Source organism: Rhinichthys klamathensis, unplaced genomic scaffold (assembly GCF_029890125.1).
Source record: "Rhinichthys klamathensis goyatoka isolate OS25496 unplaced genomic scaffold, OSU_Roscu_1.1 h1tg000173l_1, whole genome shotgun sequence".
NCBI classification, from domain to species: domain Eukaryota; kingdom Metazoa; phylum Chordata; class Actinopteri; order Cypriniformes; family Leuciscidae; genus Rhinichthys; species Rhinichthys klamathensis.
Genome location: NW_026606703.1, coordinates 788,319 through 813,560, shown reverse-complemented (window position 1 = coordinate 813,560; position 25,242 = coordinate 788,319). Strand labels below are relative to the sequence as shown.

The window sequence follows — 25,242 nt, the reverse complement described above, 5'->3', positions numbered from 1 at the left end:
TGGAACACGTAGCTTTGTTTGATGCATTGACGTAATTTCCACTGAAACAGGAAGCTAAGGCAGAGGCGGGACATATTGAATGGCCCCTCCCCCTTTCAAATAGCCAATAGCATTTAGTTTCCCTCACAGACTGACAGCACCATGGCAGCGAATCGGAGCGCTGATGATATGCTGATGATTCGACAGTAGAGATGTGAATAAATTCTAGCCATTTCATTCTTAACCAGCGTACAGTTAGAAACCGTAATAAAACTGAAGAGTTTGAGCCACCGAACACACATCTCTGACCCATATTGCTCTGTGACGCGTCAACGCTCGCTTTGGTCAGGTGGTGTTTATAGCAGAGGGTGGAGCTTTAGATTCTAGAGAGCATTTGATTGGACAGAAGATGTGATGAGAAGCTGAAGTCCGCGTGATGTCATCAAAATTTGTGATCCATTTTAGCGAAAGTGAGAGACTGTACGTTTTGAATGCTTAAATCTCCTAAATGCGAATTTTGTCATTGTTTTGGAACACACCAGCTTATTCATAAACTTAAGGCTAACATATTCATACTAAAAGCTAAAAAACTTACATTTTGATTTCAGGGGGCCTTTAAAATGAATGCACTTAATCCTGCCCTCTGAGCTTTATGTACTGTGCATGTCTGGTACTAATGTAATGATTTGGCACACGATGCCCACACATAGACACAAAGCTGTAGTCATGTGATTGTGTCAGTGACTGTGTTGGTCCCACTCACACATGATCATGAGAGATCATGAGAGAACGCTCACCCGATGCTCTCCTCTCCTCAGGTGTGTCATCATCACCTTCAGCTGGAGACGGGAGGATCCTGAGACGGACTGACTATGTCTGAGCAGCGGCTCCATACAGGTAACAATTCCTGACGTCTCTGCTGATTCTCACTGATAAAGTACAGTTAGGGGTGTAACAATATATCGTGCCACAATATATATCACAATACAAAAATGCAGCAATATGTATCGTGGATAGTTCACCCAAAATAAAAATTACTGTGAGGAAAAAATTCAAGTTTACAGTTTCAGTACTACATAAGTAAAGTGTAAAGTAAAGTGTAAGTAAAGTGAAGTGTCAGTACTACATTCAATTAATATATATAATGTTGAATATAATATATAATAATGCAATGGGGGAATATTTGTGGGTCCTGATAATGCCAAATGTCTGATGTTACCTGTAAAAAGTTAGCCTGGTTCTACGAGACTCTCGAACATTTCATTTGAACAGAGAGTCTGGCACCGCTCCATTGACAATCGTTAACTTCCTTGTAGGCGGGTACTCTATTGAAGTCTAAAACTATTGGATCTGCCCAGAGTCACTCTGGATCTGCCACCAATCGCTAAAGGTTGCTCGTGATGTATGTCGAACCCCGTGGGGAGGAGGGCCACAACATCATGGCCAAAACAAAACTAAGCAAAGATTGTTCTTGCTCGGCTTTAACTTCTTGATATTCGGCAGCGTTGCTACAACGGACCGAATGGCTTCGCTCGCATCTTTCTCCGCTGCCATTACTGAACTACAACTCAAAATAACACACAACGTTCTCAGCCACTCCCTCTGTTCGCTGATTGGCCCTACAAAAAATTGATCGGAGAAAACCAAAGTCTACAGCAGAATCCCAGACGTAGTACTGAAGGAAAATGAAATTGAGCGGAAGTGCGTAGGAGGGCGCAGCCAGGCTAGTAAAAAGTGGCCTACATGATTTTAAATAAATCTAGTCAGAGTGAAAGCATGTTCATCTAAAATAATTCTGTATTTTCAGCTTCAGAATCATGAATATTGTTATTCTGGTGTCACTATTGTCCTGTGCTTTGGGTTTCCAGCACCAAGTCCAAGCCTATTCATTTACACCCACAATGTAAAACTAAATGTAGCATTTTAATCAACTACATTTTTTGTTGACCTTTTATCATATGTTTTGGAGTATAATAATATTGTATCGTGAGTTCAGGATCGTGATATGTATCGAATCGTGACATGAGGGTATCGTTACACCCCTATGTACACTGTAAAAATGAGTAGAATATGTCAGTCATTCCCTCTTAGCAGCCACTGATCCTGAAACCTTACATAACTTCTGCTATATATCACACAGTCATTCAGCTGTGAATATCTGCGGCACACAGCAGTTCTGCTTCAGGCCAGCTCTCTCAACTCTCATGGAGAAATCACGGCCAAATGGCTAATAAATCATATAAAAACAGTGCACTTTTATTCTGATTGCTTTTGAATCTTTGAATGCAGGATTTATATCTGCACACCAGGGATGAATGGAATATGAAAATATTAATATATTGTATATGAAATCATGATCATCAACGCTTGTGTGCAGCTTGTGTTTGTGTTTTCCTTCTATAATCATGGGTGTTATTAGAGCTGGAGGAACAGGATTCATCCCACCAAATAATCTTTCTTTTGGGACTCCTCTAGTGTTGGACTTTACATGAAAAGCAATAGCAGCAGACAGTTTATCTGTGGCTTGTTCTGGAGGGAAACTGCTTACCGCAGGACTCCTGTCAGGAACAGTGTTATTTTTAGAGCGGCAGCTTTGTTTGGGAAGTGTTTCCCAGCGGGATTATCTGCCCCGTCGGAGGCATTCGAGTACCTCGCTGTTTTAATCTGTCAGTGTGACTGTAAGTGATAATAGATTATGATGGCAGAGCTGATCCCGCAGTGACCACAGCTCAACCTCAAACGGCATCAGTACGGATCGCTTCAGTCCAATCTAGAGGGATGAGCGGAGCGGCTCCTCACTCCTCTCAGAAGATCATTTATGGTCCGCTCTGGACCGGCCATCTTTGGCTTCTCTCACTTTGATCCTCTGGGAAATTTCATCAGCGGGATGCAGAACTGATCCGTTCAGTATTAAAGTGCTGTCGCTTCCTTCCCAGAGAAATTGCCAATTGATTCTGCTTTCAGAAGAGGAGCTTTTAGTGTGACGTCCAGAACGAGAGAGATTGAAGTGGATTAGTTTATTTTCTGACCTCTGTGTCCAAAAAGGCGTCCGCTATGAAAGCATCTCTGCCTCTGTGTGGATGCGAAATATTCATGCACTGATAACTCATTTACAATGCAGATTTATCACATACTCTAGGGATTAGGCTGATCGGGGTATTGCCGTTCAGGAGGAAAAGCTTTCAAAACTCAACAATATACTGCAAGCAATATACATAGTAAATCTTTAGTACATATTTCAGCCTCTATTTCCTTTTCCCTGCGATGAATGGGAACGCTAACAGACAGAGGTCTCCAGGTCTCATGTTGTACATCAAACTCTTATTTTCAAACTCTTAAAGGGGTCATATAATGCCATTTTTGTACAAGCTAATATGATTCTTTAGAGTCTAAATTAAGACTTTGTAATATACTTTAATTAAAAATTCTCATTAGTATTGTAAGAAAACACTCATTTTACCTGGTCAAAAACAGCTCTGTTTTCAGCACGCCGTTTCAGTGCATATGCCTTTAAATGATAATGAGCTTCGCTGACTCCGCCCCTCTGTTCTGTGCGTACACCGTTTGTAACACAATACCCATAACGCGTTGTTCATTATAGACGTGGGATTATGAATTATATTGAGAACGTCGTACATAGAAAACATGCCGTAATGTACCCTGAGTGTAAACCTTAGACGCATTCATTGTGAAGCGTGCATCTAGCGATTTGCAAAGATTAATATAAATATTAAAGGTTAATAAAACGTTACACTCACTTCAGTTATTTTGGAGGTTCAGCAGGAACACGAATAGTTGGTACTGGTCCAGGAGCAGCTTCTTAGCAAAACCAGCTTTATACTGACCCTCCTCGTTTATAAAGCAGTCTGGTGTGTGAAATGATTCGCGCAAATATGAAAGCATTGACGTTGCTCGTGGGGAATATTCCCTTCGAAAACAAACTCAGCCACTGCGTCTTCAGCGGTTCGGATTTAGGAACATTAAAATGACTGTGTTCGTTATTACACCCAAGAACAGAACACCACAATCGCTTAGACGCCATTCTGCTCATAGACAGTGCTCCAGCATATCAACAATGACCGCGCCGGTCCGCGCGGACTATGATTTACAGCTGGCTCACGAGCGAGGGCGGGTCTGTGTTGAAACCCGGCTGTCAATCAACAATCGTGGGAGCGGCGTGCGAGCTTGTGACATCACAGGCTCGAACGGCTCGATTTGAGGCAGGGGAAACATATAAGGAGATTAAAACAAAAACACTGGATGGATTTTTATCATTTTATGATGGTTGTGTACAGGCACTGCCAACACACATTTCAGTACAATCAACTTGTAAAAGTGCATGTACCATTAAAATAAAAAATAAAAATCTTGAAATTGGCATTCACGCACTAATCTCTTCTAGACTGGACTACTGTAATTCTCTGTATGTCGGTCTTCCTCAAAGCACTCTATCTCGGCTTCAGATGGTCCAAAATGCGGCAGCCAGATTGCTGACAGGAACAAAAAAACGGGAGCATATCACTCCTGTTCTTGCTTCACTCCACTGGCTCCCTGTCAAATTCAGAGTTGATTTTAAGGTTCTTCTTTTTGTATATAAGGCCATACAAAAATCAGCCCCAGATTATATCTGTGAACTTATCCAGCCATATACAACCTCTACGTCATTAAGATCTTGTAACCAGCTTCTTTTATCAGTCCCTCGTTCACGTTGCAAATCCAAAGGTGACAGAGCTTTCACGGTTGCTGCACCTAAACTTTGGAACAGCTTACCTTTTAATATCATCTCCATCGCTCAACGTTTTTAAATCTAGTTTAAAGACTCGTTTTAATACTCTTGCATTTGAGTGATGCTGTGTATGTTACACCGCGTATTTATGTGTGTATGTACAAATGTTCTTTTATTAGTCTATTATTATAAGTTTTTTCTCTATTAACTTATCTGACCATCTGTAAAGCACTTTGGATTAACAAATTTTGTGTTTATGTTGTGCTCTATAAATAAAATTGACTTGACTTGACTTGTTGAGCGTTTGATAAGTAATCCAGTGTTGAGTGTTTGATGAGTAATCCAGTGTTGAGTGTTTGATGAGTAATCTAGTGTTGAGGGTTTGATGAGTAATCCAGTGTTGAGGGTTTGATGAGTAATCTAGTGTTGAGGGTTTGTTGAGTAATCTAGTGTTGAGGGTTTGATGAGTAATCTAGTGTTGAGGGTTTGTTGAGTAATCCAGTGTTGAGAGTTTGATGAGTAATCTAGTGTTGATGGTTTGATGAGTAATCTAGTGTTGAGGGTTTGATGAGTAATCTAGTGTTGAGGGTTTGATGAGTAATCTAGTGTTGAGGGTTTGTTAAGTAATCTAGTGTTGAGGGTTTGATGAGTAATCTAGTGTTGAGGGTTTGATGAGTAATCTAGTGTTGAGGGTTTGATGAGTAATCCAGTGTTGAGGGTTTGATGAGTAATCTAGTGTTGAGGGTTTGATGAGTAATCTAGTGTTGAGGGTTTGATGAGTAATCCAGTGTTGAGGGTTTGATGAGTAATCTAGTGTTGAGGGTTTGATGAGTAATCTAGTGTTGAGGGTTTGATGAGTAATCTAGTGTTGAGGGTTTGATGAGTAATCTAGTGTTGAGGGTTTGATGAGTAATCTAGTGTTGAGGGTTTGATGAGTAATCCAGTGTTGAGGGTTTGATGAGTAATCTAGTGTTGAGGGTTTGTTGAGTAATCCAGTGTTGAGGGTTTGATGAGTAATCTAGTGTTGAGGGTTTGTTAAGTAATCTAGTGTTGAGGGTTTGATGAGTAATCTAGTGTTGAGGGTTTGATGAGTAATCTAGTGTTGAGGGTTTGATGAGTGATCTAGTGTTGAGGGTTTGATGAGTAATCCAGTGTTGAGGGTTTGATGAGTAATCCAGTGTTGAGGGTTTGATGAGTAATCCAGTGTTGAGGGTTTGATGAGTAATCTAGTGTTGAGGGTTTGATGAGTAATCTAGTGTTGAGGGTTTGATGAGTAATCCAGTGTTGAGGGTTTGATGAGTAATCCAGTGTTGAGGGTTTGATGAGTAATCCAGTGTTGAGGGTTTGATGAGTAATCTAGTGTTGAGGGTTTGTTGAGTAATCTAGTGTTGAGGGTTTGATGAGTAATCCAGTGTTGAGGGTTTGATGAGTAATCTAGTGTTGAGGGTTTGATGAGTAATCCAGTGTTGAGGGTTTGATGAGTAATCTAGTGTTGAGGGTTTGATGAGTAATCTAGTGTTGAGGGTTTGATGAGTAATCCAGTGTTGAGGGTTTGATGAGTAATCTAGTGTTGAGGGTTTGTTGAGTAATCCAGTGTTGAGGGTTTGATGAGTAATCCAGTGTTGAGGGTTTGATGAGTAATCTAGTGTTGAGGGTTTGTTAAGTAATCTAGTGTTGAGGGTTTGATGAGTAATCTAGTGTTGAGGGTTTGATGAGTAATCTAGTGTTGAGGGTTTGATGAGTGATCTAGTGTTGAGGGTTTGTTAAGTAATCTAGTGTTGAGGGTTTGATGAGTAATCCAGTGTTGAGGGTTTGTTGAGTAATCCAGTGTTGATGGTTTGATGAGTAATCCAGTGTTGAGGGTTTGTTGAGTAATCCAGTGTTGAGGGTTTGATGAGTAATCCAGTGTTGAGGGTTTGATGAGTAATCTAGTGTTGAGGGTTTGATGAGTAATCTAGTGTTGAGGGTTTGATGAGTAATCTAGTGTTGAGGGTTTGTTAAGTAATCTAGTGTTGAGGGTTTGATGAGTAATCTAGTGTTGAGGGTTTGATGAGTAATCTAGTGTTGAGGGTTTGATGAGTAATCCAGTGTTGAGGGTTTGATGAGTAATCTAGTGTTGAGGGTTTGATGAGTAATCTAGTGTTGAGGGTTTGATGAGTAATCCAGTGTTGAGGGTTTGATGAGTAATCTAGTGTTGAGGGTTTGTTGAGTAATCCAGTGTTGAGGGTTTGATGAGTAATCTAGTGTTGAGGGTTTGTTAAGTAATCTAGTGTTGAGGGTTTGATGAGTAATCTAGTGTTGAGGGTTTGATGAGTAATCTAGTGTTGAGGGTTTGATGAGTAATCCAGTGTTGAGGGTTTGATGAGTAATCTAGTGTTGAGGGTTTGATGAGTAATCCAGTGTTGAGGGTTTGTTGAGTAATCCAGTGTTGAGGGTTTGTTGAGTAATCCAGTGTTGAGGGTTTGATGAGTAATCCAGTGTTGAGGGTTTGTTGAGTAATCCAGTGTTGAGGGTTTGATGAGTAATCTAGTGTTGAGGGTTTGTTGAGTAATCCAGTGTTGAGGGTTTGATGAGTAATCTAGTGTTGAGGGTTTGTTAAGTAATCTAGTGTTGAGGGTTTGATGAGTAATCTAGTGTTGAGGGTTTGATGAGTAATCTAGTGTTGAGGGTTTGATGAGTAATCCAGTGTTGAGGGTTTGTTGAGTAATCCAGTGTTGAGGGTTTGATGAGTAATTCAGTGTTGAGGGTTTGATGAGTAATCTAGTGTTGAGGGTTTGATGAGTAATCCAGTGTTGAGGGTTTGTTGAGTAATCCAGTGTTGAGGGTTTGTTGAGTAATCCAGTGTTGAGGGTTTGATGAGTAATCTAGTGTCGAGGGTTTGATGAGTAATCTAGTGTTGAGGGTTTGATGAGTAATCCAGTGTTGAGGGTTTGATGAGTAATCCAGTGTTGAGGGTTTGATGAGTAATCCAGTGTTGAGGGTTTGATGAGTAATCCAGTGTTGAGGGTTTGATGAGTAATCCAGTGTTGAGGGTTTGATGAGTAATCCAGTGTTGAGGGTTTGATGAGTAATCTAGTGTTGAGGGTTTGATGAGTAATCTAGTGTTGAGGGTTTGATGAGTAATCCAGTGTTGAGGGTTTGATGAGTAATCCAGTGTTGAGGGTTTGTTGAGTAATCTAGTGTTGAGGGTTTGATGAGTAATCTAGTGTTGAGGGTTTGATGAGTAATCCAGTGTTGAGGGTTTGATGAGTAATCTAGTGTTGAGGTTTGTTGAGTAATCTAGTGTTGAGGGTTTGATGAGTAATCCAGTGTTGAGGGTTTGATGAGTAATCTAGTGTTGAGGGTTTGATGAGTAATCTAGTGTTGAGGGTTTGTGAGTAATCTAGTGTTGAGGGTTTGATGAGTAATCTAGTGTTGAGGGTTTGATGAGTAATCTAGTGTTGTGAGGGTTTGATGAGTAATCCAGTGTTGAGGGTTTGATGAGTAATCTAGTGTTGAGGGTTTGATGAGTAATCTAGTGTTGAGGGTTTGATGAGTAATCCAGTGTTGAGGGTTTGATGAGTAATCTAGTGTTGAGGGTTTGTTGAGTAATCCAGTGTTGAGGGTTTGATGAGTAATCCAGTGTTGAGGGTTTGATGAGTAATCTAGTGTTGAGGGTTTGTTAAGTAATCTAGTGTTGAGGGTTTGATGAGTAATCTAGTGTTGAGGGTTTGATGAGTAATCTAGTGTTGAGGGTTTGATGAGTGATCTAGTGTTGAGGGTTTGTTAAGTAATCCAGTGTTGAGGGTTTGTTAAGTAATCTAGTGTTGAGGGTTTGATGAGTAATCCAGTGTTGAGGGTTTGTTGAGTAATCCAGTGTTGATGGTTTGATGAGTAATCCAGTGTTGATGGTTTGATGAGTAATCCAGTGTTGAGGGTTTGTTGAGTAATCCAGTGTTGAGGGTTTGATGAGTAATCCAGTGTTGAGGGTTTGATGAGTAATCTAGTGTTGAGGGTTTGATGAGTAATCCAGTGTTGAGGGTTTGTTGAGTAATCCAGTGTTGAGGGTTTGTTGAGTAATCCAGTGTTGAGGGTTTGATGAGTAATCTAGTGTCGAGGGTTTGATGAGTAATCCAGTGTTGAGGGTTTGATGAGTAATCTAGTGTTGAGGGTTTGATGAGTAATCCAGTGTTGAGGGTTTGATGAGTAATCCAGTGTTGAGGGTTTGATGAGTAATCTAGTGTTGAGGGTTTGATGAGTAATCCAGTGTTGAGGGTTTGATGAGTAATCCAGTGTTGAGGGTTTGATGAGTAATCCAGTGTTGAGGGTTTGTTGAGTAATCCAGTGTTGATGGTTTGATGAGTAATCCAGTGTTGAGGGTTTGTTGAGTAATCCAGTGTTGAGGGTTTGATGAGTAATCCAGTGTTGAGGGTTTGATGAGTAATCCAGTGTTGAGGGTTTGATGAGTAATCTAGTGTTGAGGGTTTGATGAGTAATCTAGTGTTGAGGGTTTGATGAGTAATCTAGTGTTGAGGGTTTGATGAGTAATCCAGTGTTGAGGGTTTGATGAGTAATCTAGTGTTGAGGGTTTGATGAGTAATCTAGTGTTGAGGGTTTGATGAGTAATCCAGTGTTGAGGGTTTGATGAGTAATCCAGTGTTGAGGGTTTGATGAGTAATCCAGTGTTGAGGGTTTGTTCCCTTTAAGAGGAGCGGGGGGATAAATGATGGTGTAGCTCAGCACACAGAAATGATCTAATATTAGAGTAAAAGCGAGGCCACTGAGAATATATTCTCCTCTTAGCAACGGCTCTGCTCATGATAATGGAGCACATGTTCGTCAGTCTATTGATAGTTCATTAACACTCTTCAGCGGCGCTTTGTTTGCTCTGCCTACGCCTGTTCAGCGTTCTGGAGGTGGAAGCACAAACTCAAGCGCAGCTGCTCTGTTTTCTCTTCCTGCTGGTGATCCTCGGCTCATAGCATGCCTTTTTATGTTGTTTTAACCTTCCTTAAAGGTCACTTATGTCAATTAAGTTAATTTATGCACAAAAACTCATTAATGCACAAATACTACACAAATTATGATTTTCTATTTTCATTGTGACACTGTCTGAAACACTTTAAAGTGACCACATTATCCCTTTTTTTCGAGTTTACAATTTCAATTTTGGGGTCTGCCAGAAAACATTTACATGACACACAATACTCTTTTCACCCTCAGACTGAAACACTCTGTTTTATTTTATTGTCTCTATCCCACCTCTCCAGAAAAGCCCAGTCTGCTCTGATTGGTCCAAGGGACCAAACAAAAAATCATATTCTAATAATTGAATAATGCTACTGAATCCTGTTCCTCTGTATGAGAGATCTGCAGGTTTTGTTCTTGTGTTGAGTGTCACATGCGGTCTCTGAATCATTATTAGTATTATGATCATTCAGTGACGCTTATACTTTGTACTGTGGATTCAGTAATTGTGCTCTTACTGTCACTGACTCTAATCACATTACATAATGAATATGGGTGTGTTTCCACAAGCCCTGTGAGATCCTGGTGGGCTATAAAGCTGCTCACTGAAGTGGGACGGGACTTTCTGCTTCCCGAACATTAAAGGTGCTTTATGGGATTTCAGACCTTCTGCTGGTGGAGACGTTGTTCTGAAGAGATAGAGTTTAAAGGGGCTTATCCTACACTCTTGGAGCATATAATCCCACTTATCATGTTAGTCAAGGTTTCTGTGTGTGGCCTCATGAACGGGTTATTTCACTGAAAGTGAAGAAGGTAGCGAGAGAGAGAGAGATAAGTGTCACATGTTTTCCTGAATCTGCTGATTGTTGCCTGGCAAACAGTTACTAAAGGTCAGGTGTTACTTGTTAGCTGAGTGTGTGTGTGTGTGTGTGTGTGTGTGTGTGTGTGTGTGTGTGTGTGTGTGTGTGTGTGTGTGTGTGTGTGTGTGTGTGTGTGCGTGTGTGTGTGTGTGTGTGTGTGTGTGCGTGCGTGCGTGTGTGTGTGCGTGTGTGTGTGTTCCATCAGCTGAAACACTGTGAACAGAAAGCTCTCAGCACTCGCTCAGATCAAGAACGTCTGGTGTTTTTGACCAACAATATGTAGATGTAGTGAGTGCTATTTGGTGTTCATGTAGTTCATTACGTGTCTGTTGAAGTGTGTTTTCTCAGGTCACTGATGCACGAACACAGTTTTATGCACTGTTGTAACCTAATTTTCCTTGCATGCACCTGAAGGAAATTTATATTTTGATTTAAGAACAATTGTTTCAAAAGTTAATGCACTTTAAAAAGTGATTGTCATTTCATTTCAATAAAAGATGCGATGCTTGATTTGGTTTATATTTGCTGATTGCGCACGCTCGCGTCCTCTTGTGGGCATAGGAGACAATGCAGTACTTTTTTAAAGTTTTGCCTTTAGTATTCGAATATAATTTGAATTTTGTTAATATTTCAGAAAGAAATTGGAATTGAGCTTTTCAGCCATTTTGACGCACTCCACAGGCTAATGTGTCGAACGGGGGGTTATTGTGTTAGGCATCGTCCCCAGGCAGACCCGAGGCCGGATCATGTAAATAAAGACAGCAGCGTCTCAGCAACACTCTTTACGGTTGATCTCGTCTGAAGACTCGTTTACGCTCTCGCCAACAGCCCTGCACAGTCGGTTACGCACTCTCTCTGTCCCAACAGTGTGCATGAAGTTTTAATGAGGACATACCCATCTGGAAATGACCAATGAATTGGGGACAATTCTTGTTCGATTGCAGTTTTATTCCACTTTTGTATTTGCAAGATGAAGTCTTGGTGATTCTTGCTAAGTCTATGGTTGAGTATGTTGTGAGTAGTGTAACCTCAGTAACCTCAGCGGACAGTACAGACTAATCAATCAATCGTTTTCTTGTGACGTCACCCATAAAGGAACACACTCCTGCAGGGCAAACCACGGCTTTCCTCCGCTGCCCGCCTGTCCTTTTCCCCAGGTTTGTATTAAGTACTAATGTAGACAGTGATATTAAAAGAAAAATTCAGTATACATCTTATTGATGATGTATAATATAACAGGCGAGCGATGAACCCTGAATATAAACGTAATGCACAGCTTCTGGTTAAGCGCTTTTCCATATAAACCATTATAAAGAAAACACTTAACCATTGAGCATGTTGTGTTGATATTCAGAGCTCATCTGCTCGCGTGGATGAAGTCTGCATCATCAATAACCTGTATACTGCATTTGATCGTGTAATATCACTGTTTTACTACATTAAGGGGTACATCAAGTGTTTTTGCACAGTAAGTGTGTTTGGATGGATATGCTGCTGAGTGAAATACTGCAGCATGTGCTTTATATGGATCATATATTCCCAGAATGTGCATTATTTTAGTTCTTCTTCTTTTGAGATGTGATGTAAATGTCCGTGGCTTGAAACAGATTGTGCAGCAGGTCTGCAGATGTTTTGCCCTCCAGTTCTCCACACCAGTCACGTGACTGAAAACGGTCAATACTACGTTACTTAACATCAACTCACAGTGAAAATACTTTTTAGTTCATGATACTGAATGAACTAATGTTACTGTTTCTTTCGTCTACTTATTCCATGTTTTGATAAATCTAGTTCTTAATTGTAAGTGCATTTCACGTGTTTTATATTTGTTAACAGGGACGTGCACAGGGGGGTTGCTCAGGTTGCCCGGGCAACTGCCCATATGCCCTTCTCACTCAAGTTGCCCTTCCGAGGGAGAATAAATACATAAATAAATCGTACAATGGATGCAGAATTTCACGTAGGCCTAAATAAAAAAAAATCGCAAAGCCTCATTCACTTCCATTCGGGCACCGGAAGTGAAAGTCATTAGGGGAAGGGCAAACTCTGTTTCCGTGGCTGAGCGCTGCACGCGACCGGTGTAGCCGTCGATTCTGTTCTCTACCGGAATTCCTGTTCCCTTTACACAATCATACTACTAATCATGCGTAGTTGCCCAGTTACCATACGTACCATCAGAACTGAATACGAGCAAGAAGCACAACTGAATGTACGGGAAGCCAAAAGGTTAAAAAAGGATTGTATTTTTCCCGAAATCTAAGCGTTTTTTTGCGCACCCTTTTTTCAGGTCAGAGCAACATTGACAGCTTATTGACGTCATTGACAGCTGATTGACGTCATTGACAGCTGATTGACATCATTGACAGCTGATTGACATCATTGACAGCTGATTGACGTCATTGACAGCTGATTGACGTCATTGACAGCTGATTGACATCATTGACAGCTGATTGACGTCATTGACAGCTGATTGACGTCATTGACAGCTGATTGACATCATTGACAGCTGATTGACATCATTGACAGCTGATTGACATCATTGACGACAGCTGATTGACATCATTGACGACAGCTGATTGACATCATTGACAGCTGATGATTGACAGCTGATTGACATCATTGACAGCTGATTGACGTCATTGACAGCTGATTGACATCATTGACAGCTGATTGACGTCATTGACAGCTGATTGACATCATTGACAGCTGATTGACGTCATTGACAGCTGATTGACATGCGTTGACAGCTGATTGACGTCATTGACAGCTGATTGACGTCATTGACAGCTGATTGACGTCATTGACAGCTGATTGACATCATTGACAGCTGATTGACATCATTGACAGCTGATTGACATCATTGACACCTGATTGACGTCATTGACAGCTGATTGACATCATTGACAGCTGATTGACGTCATTGACAGCTGATTGACATCATTGACAGCTGATTGACATCATTGACAGCTGATTGACGTCATTGACAGCTGATTGACATCATTGACAGCTGATTGACATGCGTTGACATGGGGAAGTCCTGTCGAATCTCTACACCTGCATTGGGGACGCGTTGGAATAAAAGTCTAAATTCAATCCGGCTAAAAATATCTTGATACGAACATGTTAATTCCAGATGTACTGTAAAGGGTTTTACTGTTGTGATCAATTATCCGTCCTGGGCCTGTCATGCATGAGATAACCGGGATCTTTGTGCACTTTCGATTTCAGTCTCCAATAGGCATCCGCATAAAGGAATCTTAAGCAAATGCTCATTTTAAAGTCTCTCTCTCTCTTTAGTGCAGTAGCGTGATATGTGAGCGCTCCAAATGAAGTACGACGTCTCAATTACCCGCACTGTGGACTTAATGTGACCCACACTAAACTTATGAAGTATAGATGCGACTGGAGCTCTTCTAGCCTACTGAACTCATTTATTTGGCAGACACTTTCACCTAAAGCAACTTACTCTGTGCTTTAAGGGATAATCCTTGCACAACCTGCGAAAATGTTAATAGTTTTAACAAAAAAAGAGGGATCATAAAAATGTATACATATAGATCACAAGACAAAATAATAAGTGACCTTATAAAAAAGGACCCTGTTCAAAAGTTTACACACCCTTGAATCTGTTGTTACGACTGTTTCTATGTTTCGTGATGGTTGTTCGTGAGTCCCTTGTGTGTCCTGAGCAGGTCAGCTGTCTGCTGTTCTCCAGAAAAATCCTCCAGCTCCTGGACATTCATTGGTTTTCCAGCGTTTATTTCATCTTTTCACACTGAGGACAGTTGAGGGGCTCAAACACACGATTAGAGTAGCTGAAACATCCACTGATGCTGAAGAAGGAAACACAATGCTTTAAGGGCTGGGGGAATTTGTGTATTAAACATGCCTTGCATGTCACATGAACAAAACAGACAATTCAACCATTATTCACAGTTATTTCTATAGCAATTAATTGTTTAATTGTCTCCAACCAGTCTGTTTTTCTCTTTCTTTCTTCTATTTTATCTTCCTCCTTTTGCTAAGCATGCGATTTGTTGTGCAGTTTGCACTATTGACCGTGATTAGGACCAGCCCATTAACTGAAGTATCTAACATCCTCTGTTTTCAGACTTTAATTAGGGAAAATCCTCTGTGACTCTGTCATGGTCTGAAGGTGATGAGGCCTGTGCACGGACAAATGTCTCACCTAAAGCCAAGCATGTTAATGAGCTTGCTGGGGAATAAAATGTGTAATAAGCCTCAAGTGAAGTAAAAACCCGTAATGATAATGTTAGATGGCTTCACACTGGTTCCCCAGAAGCCACCCATCAATGTCACGGTCCTAGCAGAGGCAGATACTCATGCAGCCACACGGAGTGTATGAAACACACTGCATGCACAGCACTTCACATAGAAACATTGATAAGCGAACATAAAAAGAAGCTCAACCATACCAGCTTGACGCTCGAGAACAAACCTCATTGGTTCTTGCTGAAACTCAAACATGCTTGAGCTTCCGTTTACCATAACCGACATGTGCTTTGATATATGTTTGTATGTGAATAAAAGTCTAAATGCAATCTGTTCATCATATAAAGCGATCAAGACTATTCAGAAGATGTGACTATGCCACTTGATTCATATGTATTAGTTTTACGATCTCTTAATTAACTTTTTGTAGTGTTAAAGTGGTAGTTGCGTGGACTGTTAATAGAGGGACAGAAATCTCTCAGATTTCGTTAAAAATATCTTCATTTGTTTTCCGAAAATGAACAAAAGTCTTACGGCTTTGGTACGACATGAGGGTGAGTAATTGATGACAGAATTACAATTTTTGATTGATCTAACCCTTTAATTGGCCTTTGCAGTCAGATACTTCAATTTATGTTCGGTAAAGCCCCAGGTTTTCTTACCATACCGTCTTTCACTATTACGTACGGAGCCCCTAAAGCAGGGTTTCTCAATCTCGGTCCTGGAGGGCCACTGTCCTGCAGAGTTTAGCTCCAACCCTGATCAAACACACCTACCTGTGAGTTTCTACTGACTCCTTGCTCAGGTGAGTTTGATCAGGGTTGGAGCTAAACTCTGCAGGACAGTGGCCCTCCAGGACTGAGATTGAGAAACCCTGCCCTAAAGGGACCTTTGCAAAAATATACAGACTTTCACATGCTCACGAGAATATTTTTATTTTTGCAAAGGCCCCTTTAAGGGCTCTGTAAGTACGCCTGTTTTTTTTGTTGCAATTTTTTTTTTTAATTCAAACAGTTTGACTGTTTGTAACATATTAACTAGAAAATGGAAGCTTATTTAAATGGTTGTTAAGATGTTAAGATAGTTAAGATGACTTTCTGAAGCTTCACTCATCGGCTGTCGACTGACTAAAGTACTTTACCTGTCAGAACCATGTGAGGCCCTGGTTTTACTCCACCCTGATTTATTCTGCAGTGTGGGTGTGTTGGGTCATGTCCCTCTTATGGAGTGGTGAGGGCAAAAGGAAAAAGGGGGAAATATCTCCTTTATTTAACACGCCATTGTATTTGCTTACTTTAAGACTGTAGAGGAAGATACAATGGCCCTATACCAAATGGCACATTTCATGTGAATTTGCGGGCTTGTGTACTTACAGTGGACGAGACTGTAGGGTGTCATATTTGTCATTTTAGGTTTCAGAAGAGTGACTTTTAAAGTTATATTTCTGGCATTTTATGTGTTTATAGGAAGCAATGGGGTTGGGAGAGGGGAACAGGACAGGCAAAAGACCTCAAGCCGGGACTCTAACTCGGGTCGCCTGATGCACATCTGCACCATATGTTGGAGCGCTGGCCACAAGGCTATTGCTCTGACACAAGCTCAATCATTGTGGCCACTATACACACTTCTGCTGAGCCCGCACTGGGGTGAACTCCACAGCAGACTTCTATCCAACAGTCAAAGCTGCATTATGTCACAAACGTGTGGACTCAGAGAGACTGCAAGGGCTTAGAGTGCCATTTGGGACAGAGCCAATCTCTTGCCCAGGCACTCCATACCAGTATTTCGGTTTGTTTGTTTGTTTGTTTGTTTTAGCAACAAATATACCTTGTGGTTGATGTTACCCTGAGGGAGAAATCAGTTTCTTTAGATGCAAATATTTGTTCAGACACTTCACACATCCTGTGTCTGCCACGACCACACTTTTCTGCGTTCACACTGCATGCGTGAGCAGCCCCCCGCTGTGGCACCACAAGTAGAACTCTGCCTTTGAGCCTATTTTTGCAGAGCATTGTGTGCAACTCAGCAGAAAACACTCTGAAAAGGCACTATATAGGCTTTTTTGAAGAAACATACAATACAGAAAGTGAAGTTCATTGTTCAAACAGAGACATCTGCATGTTCTACACCGAGTGACAAACTTTTGACGCAAACTTTTCAGTGTATTTAAGACGATGAACTTTGGCCTTTGGATGCAAATGTGGCTCTCCTCATTTAAATTGGATTTCATGACAATCAAATTGTAATTACATTGACTTGCTGTTGAAGTCATAGAGCTGTACCCTGTGCTGTCCCAGACACAGGCCTTACCATCTCTCACAGCTCTGGACTGTTTCATGGCATCCTGCACACTTGTAACACACATTATTAAGGATGTCCCGGGATTATGCAGCATCAATTCTTCTTCAGCGGCACTCAAGTGGTTAGAATCTTATCTATTAAATCGATCTCAGTCCGTCCAAGTTCAGAATCATCGATCAGCTCCCCTTCATTTGTCGACGGGTGTCCCAAAAGGATCCATTTTGGGTCCATTACTATTTACATTATATATTAATGATCTTCCATCTGTATGTTCTGACACCAACATCCAAATGTATGCGGATGATACTGTCATTTATTTACATGGTAGCAGTAGGACACAAGTTGCTAATGGACTTACAAATTCCATGGCTCATGTAACAGCACGGTTGCAGCGATGCTGTTTGCAGCTAAATGTGGAAAAAACAATGTGCATGTTTTTCTCTAAGACAAACAGTGCATGTGTAGACCCTGATGTCTTCGTTTTAGGGGAAAGACTACAGGTTGCATCTGAGTACAAGTATCTTGGAATTCTGATTCTGATTGGAATTCAATCTTTCTAATTTTAGGTTTATAAGAGATCACGTCAACAGAGGCGGCTAAAATGTACATGTACTCCATGGTCATTTCAGATATTATTTATTGTCTAACAACTTGGTCACAGGCTAGCGCCACTACGCTACTACCATTACAGTCACTGTATTAAACACTTACAGTTCTGGACAAAAAATCAGTACATTTTCATCATTGCCCAATATTAGTAAAATATAACTTGCTGAGCTGGAAAAAATCTGATTAAATATGTTAATGCTTGTCTTATGTACAAGATTATACAGGGACTGACTTCTCCCCCACTCAGTCAGTTTGTTATTACAAGAACAACTGCTTATCATTGTACAAGAGGGTCAGCAAGAGGGGATTGTATTATCCCTTTTAGAAAAAGCAATTTCAGTCAGTCTCCATTTTCAGTTAGAGCTGCACCAGAATGGAATTCCATCCCAATTGCTATTAGAGAATTGGATACATACAGCTCATTTAAAATTCGTTTAAAGATATGGTTAATTAGTACACAGCTCTGTCAACACTGAATTTGAAATTGCATGTTGCTGGCATAAAAATGTCTGATGTTACTAGTGGGATTCTTCCTGCTAGTCTGCCTTTTCAGCGTTGTATGTATATCTGTTATCTGTGACCTTGTTGTATTGTTTTTTTGTTGTTGTTTTTTAAAACTTTTTTTATCTATGTATGTATTCATTATGAGCTACGTTGTACGTTATTTTTTTTAAATTTAATTTAATTGTAGTAGTAGTATGAGATGTCCATCCAGGGACTACAGATGAAAAATAGTCTCTTGGCTAATTCTGGCGCATTTGCATTTATGCTTGTTAATGTGCATTGTCCCTGCTAAATTAAACTGTTTAAATTAAATTAAATTGGTATCGGGCCCAATTCAATTTTTTTGAACTGATCGGTATCGGCTATCTTAAGCCCAATCCTTTATTTTACGTCAGCTGTCACACAGGTGTTGTGACGTAGGTGGCGGTGTGCACCTTCAAGTGGGTTTTCCAACCGCCATTAAAAGGAAAAGAATGCAGATGTTCAAATGTAGACTTAATATTCAATGGATCCTGATCCTGATAAAAAAACGGGGTTATATATAAGTATATATAAAATCGGGATTATGCATAAGTACTTAAACTGTGTGGTTACCATCTGTACAGCTGATCAGTATTCACTGTTTCTAGAAAGTTACTGCATATGCACAAGTCCTCTGTTGCTTCTTAACATCCGTCACAGTAACCTGATTCAAAGACACTGAATGAAATCATAAATGATCCTCTATTTCATGATACTGATTGTCCCTTTTGTGTTGTTGTCCTCCAGGTCCCTTCATGTGAATCTACCATGGACCACTTGCTCTATCAGATGCTGGTTCTGGGTATGGCTGTGATGATGGCCCGAGCGTGTCCCAAGTACTGTGTGTGCCAGAACCTGTCTGAGTCGCTTGGGACCCTGTGCCCGGCTAAAGGCCTGCTCTTTGTGCCACCTGATATAGACCGCAGCACCGTGGAGCTCCGTTTAGGGGGAAACTACATCCTTCGAATCACACAGCAGGACTTTGCCAACATGACAGACTTGGTGGACCTTACTCTCTCCCGCAACACAATCAGCTACATTCAGCCCTTTTCCTTTGGGGACCTGGAAACCCTCCGTTCTCTTCATATTGATAACAACCGTTTAGTGGAGTTGGGCCCTGATGACCTGCGAGGGCTGGTCAGCCTGCAGCATCTCATCCTCAATAACAACCAACTGGGTCGCATCTCTGAGAGGGCGTTTGAAGACCTTGCCGCATCCCTTGAGGATCTGGACTTGTCCTACAACAACCTTCAGGCTCTGCCCTGGCATTCAGTCCGGCAGATGATCAACCTGCACCAGCTGAGCCTGGACCATAACTTGTTGGACTACATTCCCGAGGGGACCTTTGTGGATCTGGAGAGGCTGGCCCGCTTGGACCTCACCTCTAACCGGCTCCAGAAGCTTCCGCCGGATCCCATCTTTGCCAGAGCACAGGATTCAGAGGTGATGACCACACCGTTCACCCCTCAGCTGTCACTCAGCATAGGAGGGAACCCGCTTCACTGCAACTGCGAATTGCTTTGGTTCCGACGTCTGGAGCGAGATGATGACCTGGAGACTTGTGCCTCGCCTCCCGGCTTGAAGGGCCGCTACTTCTGGAGTGTTCGGGAGGATGAGTTTTTGTGTGAGCAGCCACTGATTACTCAACACACCCACAGGATGCTTGTTCTGGAGGGGCAGACCGCTAGTCTACGGTGCGAAGCCATAGGAGATCCCACCCCAACTATCCATTGGGTGACCCCTGATGATCGATTACTGGGCAACTCTTCCCGCACTGTGGTGTACCGCAATGGGACCCTGCAGATCCTAATAACCACTTCAAAGGACTATGGGACCTTCACCTGCATTGCAGCCAACCTGGCTGGTGAATCAACCGCTTCAGTGGAGCTGTCAATTATTCAGCTACCCCACATAAGCAATGGCACAGGCCAGGCATCACAACCCAAGTCCCGTCTGTCAGACATTACAGACAGCTCAAGGACTAGTAAAGGCTCTACCAAGAGCCTGCCAGAGAAAGCAGTGTCCGTGTCTGAGGTGACTGCTGTGTCTGCCTTAATCAAGTGGTCCGTCAGCAAGACCGCTCCCAAAGTGAAAATGTACCAGCTACAGTACAACTGCTCAGATGATGAGGTCCTCATATACAGGTACGAAGCAGAATGTCTTCTTTCACATTTCCTGGGCTATGACAGAAATACTGATCCCAGAGAAAAATATGTCGTGATTTAACCAACTGTGGGGATCCAAGTGTTTGTTGGTTTGTTGGGGGGGAGCGGTGGGGCATATCAATAAATTATGAACTGGTATGTGAGCTGGGAAGGATTTGCATGCAGATATGATGTTCATTCTATTCATCAGTGTCCATGTTTTATTAACGGTTCCTGTTAGTATTGTGTACTGTAACTTTTTTCATTCAAAATTTATATAACGAGCAAGTACATCATGGATCCATCTTCCAAACCGTGCTTTTGTCTTATTCCTAATCACTACGGTACTCCTCTATTAATATCATCTATCTATTTTCAATCTTTTTGACCGAGCGGGACAACAGACAACCACTGCAAAGTAACCCAAGTACCTGCATGACGCGTCATATACATAAACAGAGAGAAGTAGCTCTGGCTACAATGTTCTTCCATGCAAATCAACCAAATTGTGGAAACTTCCTCAGCTCAAATTCAAGATCTCAAGTTGTCATGACAGAAATAAGATTCTATATTTGAATCAGTTTTAGAGATTTTTGGAAGAAGGAAAATTTTGTTCATTTTAACAGCTTCTAAAGCTAGCAAGAGTTCAAATATGCAGTATCGTAACTACATGTTTGAAACAAGTTTCAAGGAAAGTGTGTTTGCTCTCCCCACACATTCTATTCACATCAAAAACCACGATTTACCTCACCTGAATTGTTTAAGTATTACAATGTCCTATTGTTCCAACATGTGAAGCATAAACAAATCTAGTAAGATCAAGTATCCACTGCTGAGGGGCATGTTTGGTGAAATCACTGATAATACCTCAAACTATGAAACATTTAAGGGCTCCCAAACTTAAAGTAGTTCACCCTGGGTAATTTAATATGCAAAGAGACGTGCATCACTGCAGCGTATCAGGAAAATGCCATACCAAACACATTGCTTTCCATCAATGACAGTTACATCGCATTGTTTTCATCCTAGTAGCCTGATAAACACATCATCTCTTTAAAGTAACAGGCCATCCAGATCCAGAGTAGTATTAGTAATAGTCAGTAATTGTCTATTGAGCAAGTTACCTAATAAATTAAATAAACCAGACTAAAGAAACACCCAACGCGAAAGGGGAGACTGAAATTATCAAAATGATGGTAATTTTGTCAGTCATTTTGTCTACCGGTCATTAGATCTAGCATTCTGCCCTCTTCAAATTAGACATAGCGAAAAAGTCGTTTGGTAAGATTACATTTGTTTGAATGAATTAGAGAGAGAGAGATTGTGTGTGTGTGTGTGTGTGTGTGTGTGTGTGAATTACCTTTGTCTATGTAGTGTCTCTTTATTAATAGTGAAGCTGTGTGTTGATTTAAAACAGTAATGCTTCTCTCTCATTGCTGAGAAATGTTATGTAGCGTTTCAGTAGTGCTACCGAGTGACTGTCTGTATGTGTGCGCATGTGCTTCAATGAAGCCATAGACTAATGAAGTGAATGACGTCGTAGCTTTACGGATGCGGGCCGTAATCCAGCCGGGCCCATTGGCACATGCATACCCTGCATAAATAGATGCTACGCCACTGGATCCCAATATCTCTGGGATTGAACCATATAGGGCCTTACAAACGAAGATACCAAAAGAAACATTTCTTAGGAGCTAGAATCTAAAATCATATTAAGATATTGAATACTTTTTGAGTTACAGGTATGCTAATCTCAGCCTAAGAAGTCACCCCCACAGACCGGAGCAAAACGAACTGTGATTGGTTGCTGTACATGTCAGTCAGACGGCCTCTGCGTGGTCCTTGGCCAATGAGAGCTGTGATGGAGTCCAGACCTTCTGCTGTCAGTCTGAAGCTCTGGCTACGCGAGGCTACAGCTTTACAAACTAAGGGGGAAAACACAAGTGCTTTTCCCATTTTTGAACAGTCACTGTTGGCATATAATTCAACAAAGATTGCCAAAGTCAACAGAATTTATTACAATACAATATTGTTTCAAAGCAGCTTTACAGTGATATACAGGAAAATGATTCGATGATGCAAATAGAGTTCAATTCGGCTGTACAGCAGCTCTAAGGGAAATTAGTGTCATTGTTCAGCCGAAGTCAGTCCTGTTGACTCAGTTCTGTGTAAAGATCATCAATTATTAAATTCAGAAAACATTGATGTCATCGTCCAGTTCAGTTCTCATGCAGCTGTGTGAGTACAGTCAGATCAATAATATTCCTGAATATTAAGCGTCCCCAACTAATGAAGCCAGAGGCGACAGCGGCAGGAACCCAGACTCCATCAGTGACCGAATGAAGGAGAACCCTTGGGAGAACCCAGACTCGGTCGCTCAGGTCTCCTCTGTGTCACTATGATTCAGGCTGCTTCACTGGTCAAACTCAGATCAGGATCGGTAACATTCAATTATTCATCCAGTTCCCATGTCTACTTGATTATTCTGTGTATTCACAAACTAAGGGGATACGGAGACTCCGTGGGTGAGTAGTATGTCAGTCCTCTGCTCTTCGATGAGGTAATAGTACATTATAGCAGCTGCTAAAGTGCCCTTACAGAGAGGGAATCCAGACTGAGGGAAAATCACATTACTGAAGCCATTCACTCATGGATCTCTGAAGAAACTGCTCGGCTCATAGGCAGTAATTCTGTGTGGCATCTTTATCAGAGGCGTCCATGTTGTGCCGGTGTGAGAGAGTACATTATCGACTCGTTTCTTCATAATGGCTCAACGAGCTGCCTTGGAAAATGATTACTGGGTAATAAACTCTCAACGTGACAGATGCAGTGTCAAAACCAGCTGCGACAGAGTCCTAGGACAAGCAATGTTTCTATCTGCTGAAAATGCTGTGCTATACAACAGTCACAGCCCATTAGAGGCGCGAGGGTGCGATCTCTCTGTTTGCATGCTCTCTCACACACTCAGACGAGGGAAACTAACACACACACCTTGGGTCTCATTCATGAAACATTCGTAAATATACGAGTAAATATGAGAGTGATTTGCGCGTAAAGAGACCTTCCCGAAAACTCATCTCCTGATTCACAAATACTTTGTAAACGTCAGATGTGAGAGTGAAATGTGTGTGTGTGTGTTAATGAATTCCAATCAGCCGTAAATGGGACGCGCGTGCACGCTCATTCTCAATTACCATAAATCCCGCCCATTAAATCCGACTGACAACTATATATGGGCATCATATTATGACATCAAACGAAGGATTTCAACATGTCTTCTCAAAAGCGAGTGAAAAAGAAAAATTTCTCAGATGCAGAAATCAAAGTTTTATTATCAGAAGTTCATTCAAAACACCACATTTTATTTTCAAGCGTACATAGTGGCGTATCAGGTCCTAAAGAAAAGCAAGCTTGTCAGGATATTACAGATGCAGTTAATGGAGTTTCATGTGTTAATCAAACAGTCCCAGAAGTAAAAACAAAAACCATATGTAATTACTATATATAATATTTTTTCAAAATGCTGTGTAAATATGTACCCGATTAAGGTGAATTAAAATGCAGGCTTAGTTATTAATGAGCAAAACGTTCGGATGTTAAACCCAGTATTTACGCGTGGCTGGGAGCAGGAGTAGATTTCTTTCGTACCAACTAACATTTGGAAAATACGAACATTTTAATGAATCCGAAAATTTACGCCAGAACCAGTTCACACACGATTTACATAAAAATTCGTCCTGCTCGTGTTTCATGAATGAGACCCCTTGTGTTTTGATGAATTCTGTGATGCTTCTCCAGATGACATTCTTTTTTAATGCTTTTACTGGTGGAAATCATATATACTATCATCATTTTTGGTGTTGGCAGGGCTATTAAAATAAATCATCAGACAGACTCCAGAGACATAAACAAGTTGTTTAAACGGAAAAAAACCGAAGTTCTTTCACTCTTCCATTTGTCCTGTTGTCTGCACACACATCTGGCTTCTGTTTGTGGGCCAGTGGGCGGGGCCTGTGATGCAATGCTGTATAACTATTGGTCGAGGTCTTGCTCTGGAGGGGGGCATCTGCAAATTTACATGTGTGATGTCACAGATCCCACAATATCAGAACGAGCTGTTTGATCATATGATTTTTGGCAAATTTGATTTCTCATGTCATTGTAACCTGGAGTCAACAGAGTTGGGATCCACGTGCAGCTTTATTGTAAAACAATGCTCGAAGTACAACAGACAGGAGTAAATCACCGGCAAAAGGTATATATCCGAGGCAAGGCAGAGTCGTCAAGATAACAGGAAAATGCTCAGGACAGGCAGCAAACAATACCAACAATATCCAGCTAAACAGACAGACGATCTAAAGGCAGCAACAGGGTAAACAGTCCAAGGTCATACACAAGAGATCAATATACAGGAATACACACTCAGAGATGTCAGCAGCAGCAAGTGTGTGTGTGTGTGTGTGTGTGTGTGTGTGTGTGTGTGTGTGTGTGTGTGTGTGTGTGTGTGTGTGTGTGTGTGTGTGTGTGTGTGGAGTCCTCTGGTGGCGATCGGAGGCTTGATTTGTGACAGTCATAACACTGTTAATTGAAATATTTACCTTAATTTGTCTTAGTTTTCTTCACAAATCAAATGCAAATATTGCATAAACAATAAAATGCAAATATAAATAAAAATAAATGATGAAAACATAATACAAAAGTTATAGTGTCCAACACAGTTTAATGTGGCCTTCAAAATAACAAAAAGAAAAATATTGTTATATGTTAGTTTTGATTTGAGCGGTAGGTATGTTTTAGAAACCTGAGCTCTTTTGCAAGTAAAAGAGAAGAAAAGATAAGAGAGGACGAGATGAGCTGAGAGGAGGAGAGCAGTGCCTGGATGAGAGGCTTTATTTAATGATTTAATGAGCTCAAACAG

At 41.2% G+C, this 25,242-nt stretch overlaps 1 protein-coding gene across 1 annotated transcript in view; it reads left to right on the top strand.

Annotated features, from left to right (window-relative positions):
* Nucleotides 1-786: 786 nt before the first annotated feature.
* The window catches only part of lrfn2b (leucine rich repeat and fibronectin type III domain containing 2b), a 33,390-nt gene continuing 8,934 nt past the window's right edge, over nt 787-25,242 (top strand). Inside the window, exons 1-2 of the mRNA XM_056260115.1 lie at nt 787-876; nt 18,928-20,324. Of these exons, the coding sequence (XP_056116090.1) occupies nt 18,949-20,324 (1,376 nt within the window). The 5' untranslated portion in view covers nt 787-876; nt 18,928-18,948. The remainder of the gene's footprint in view (nt 877-18,927; nt 20,325-25,242) is intronic.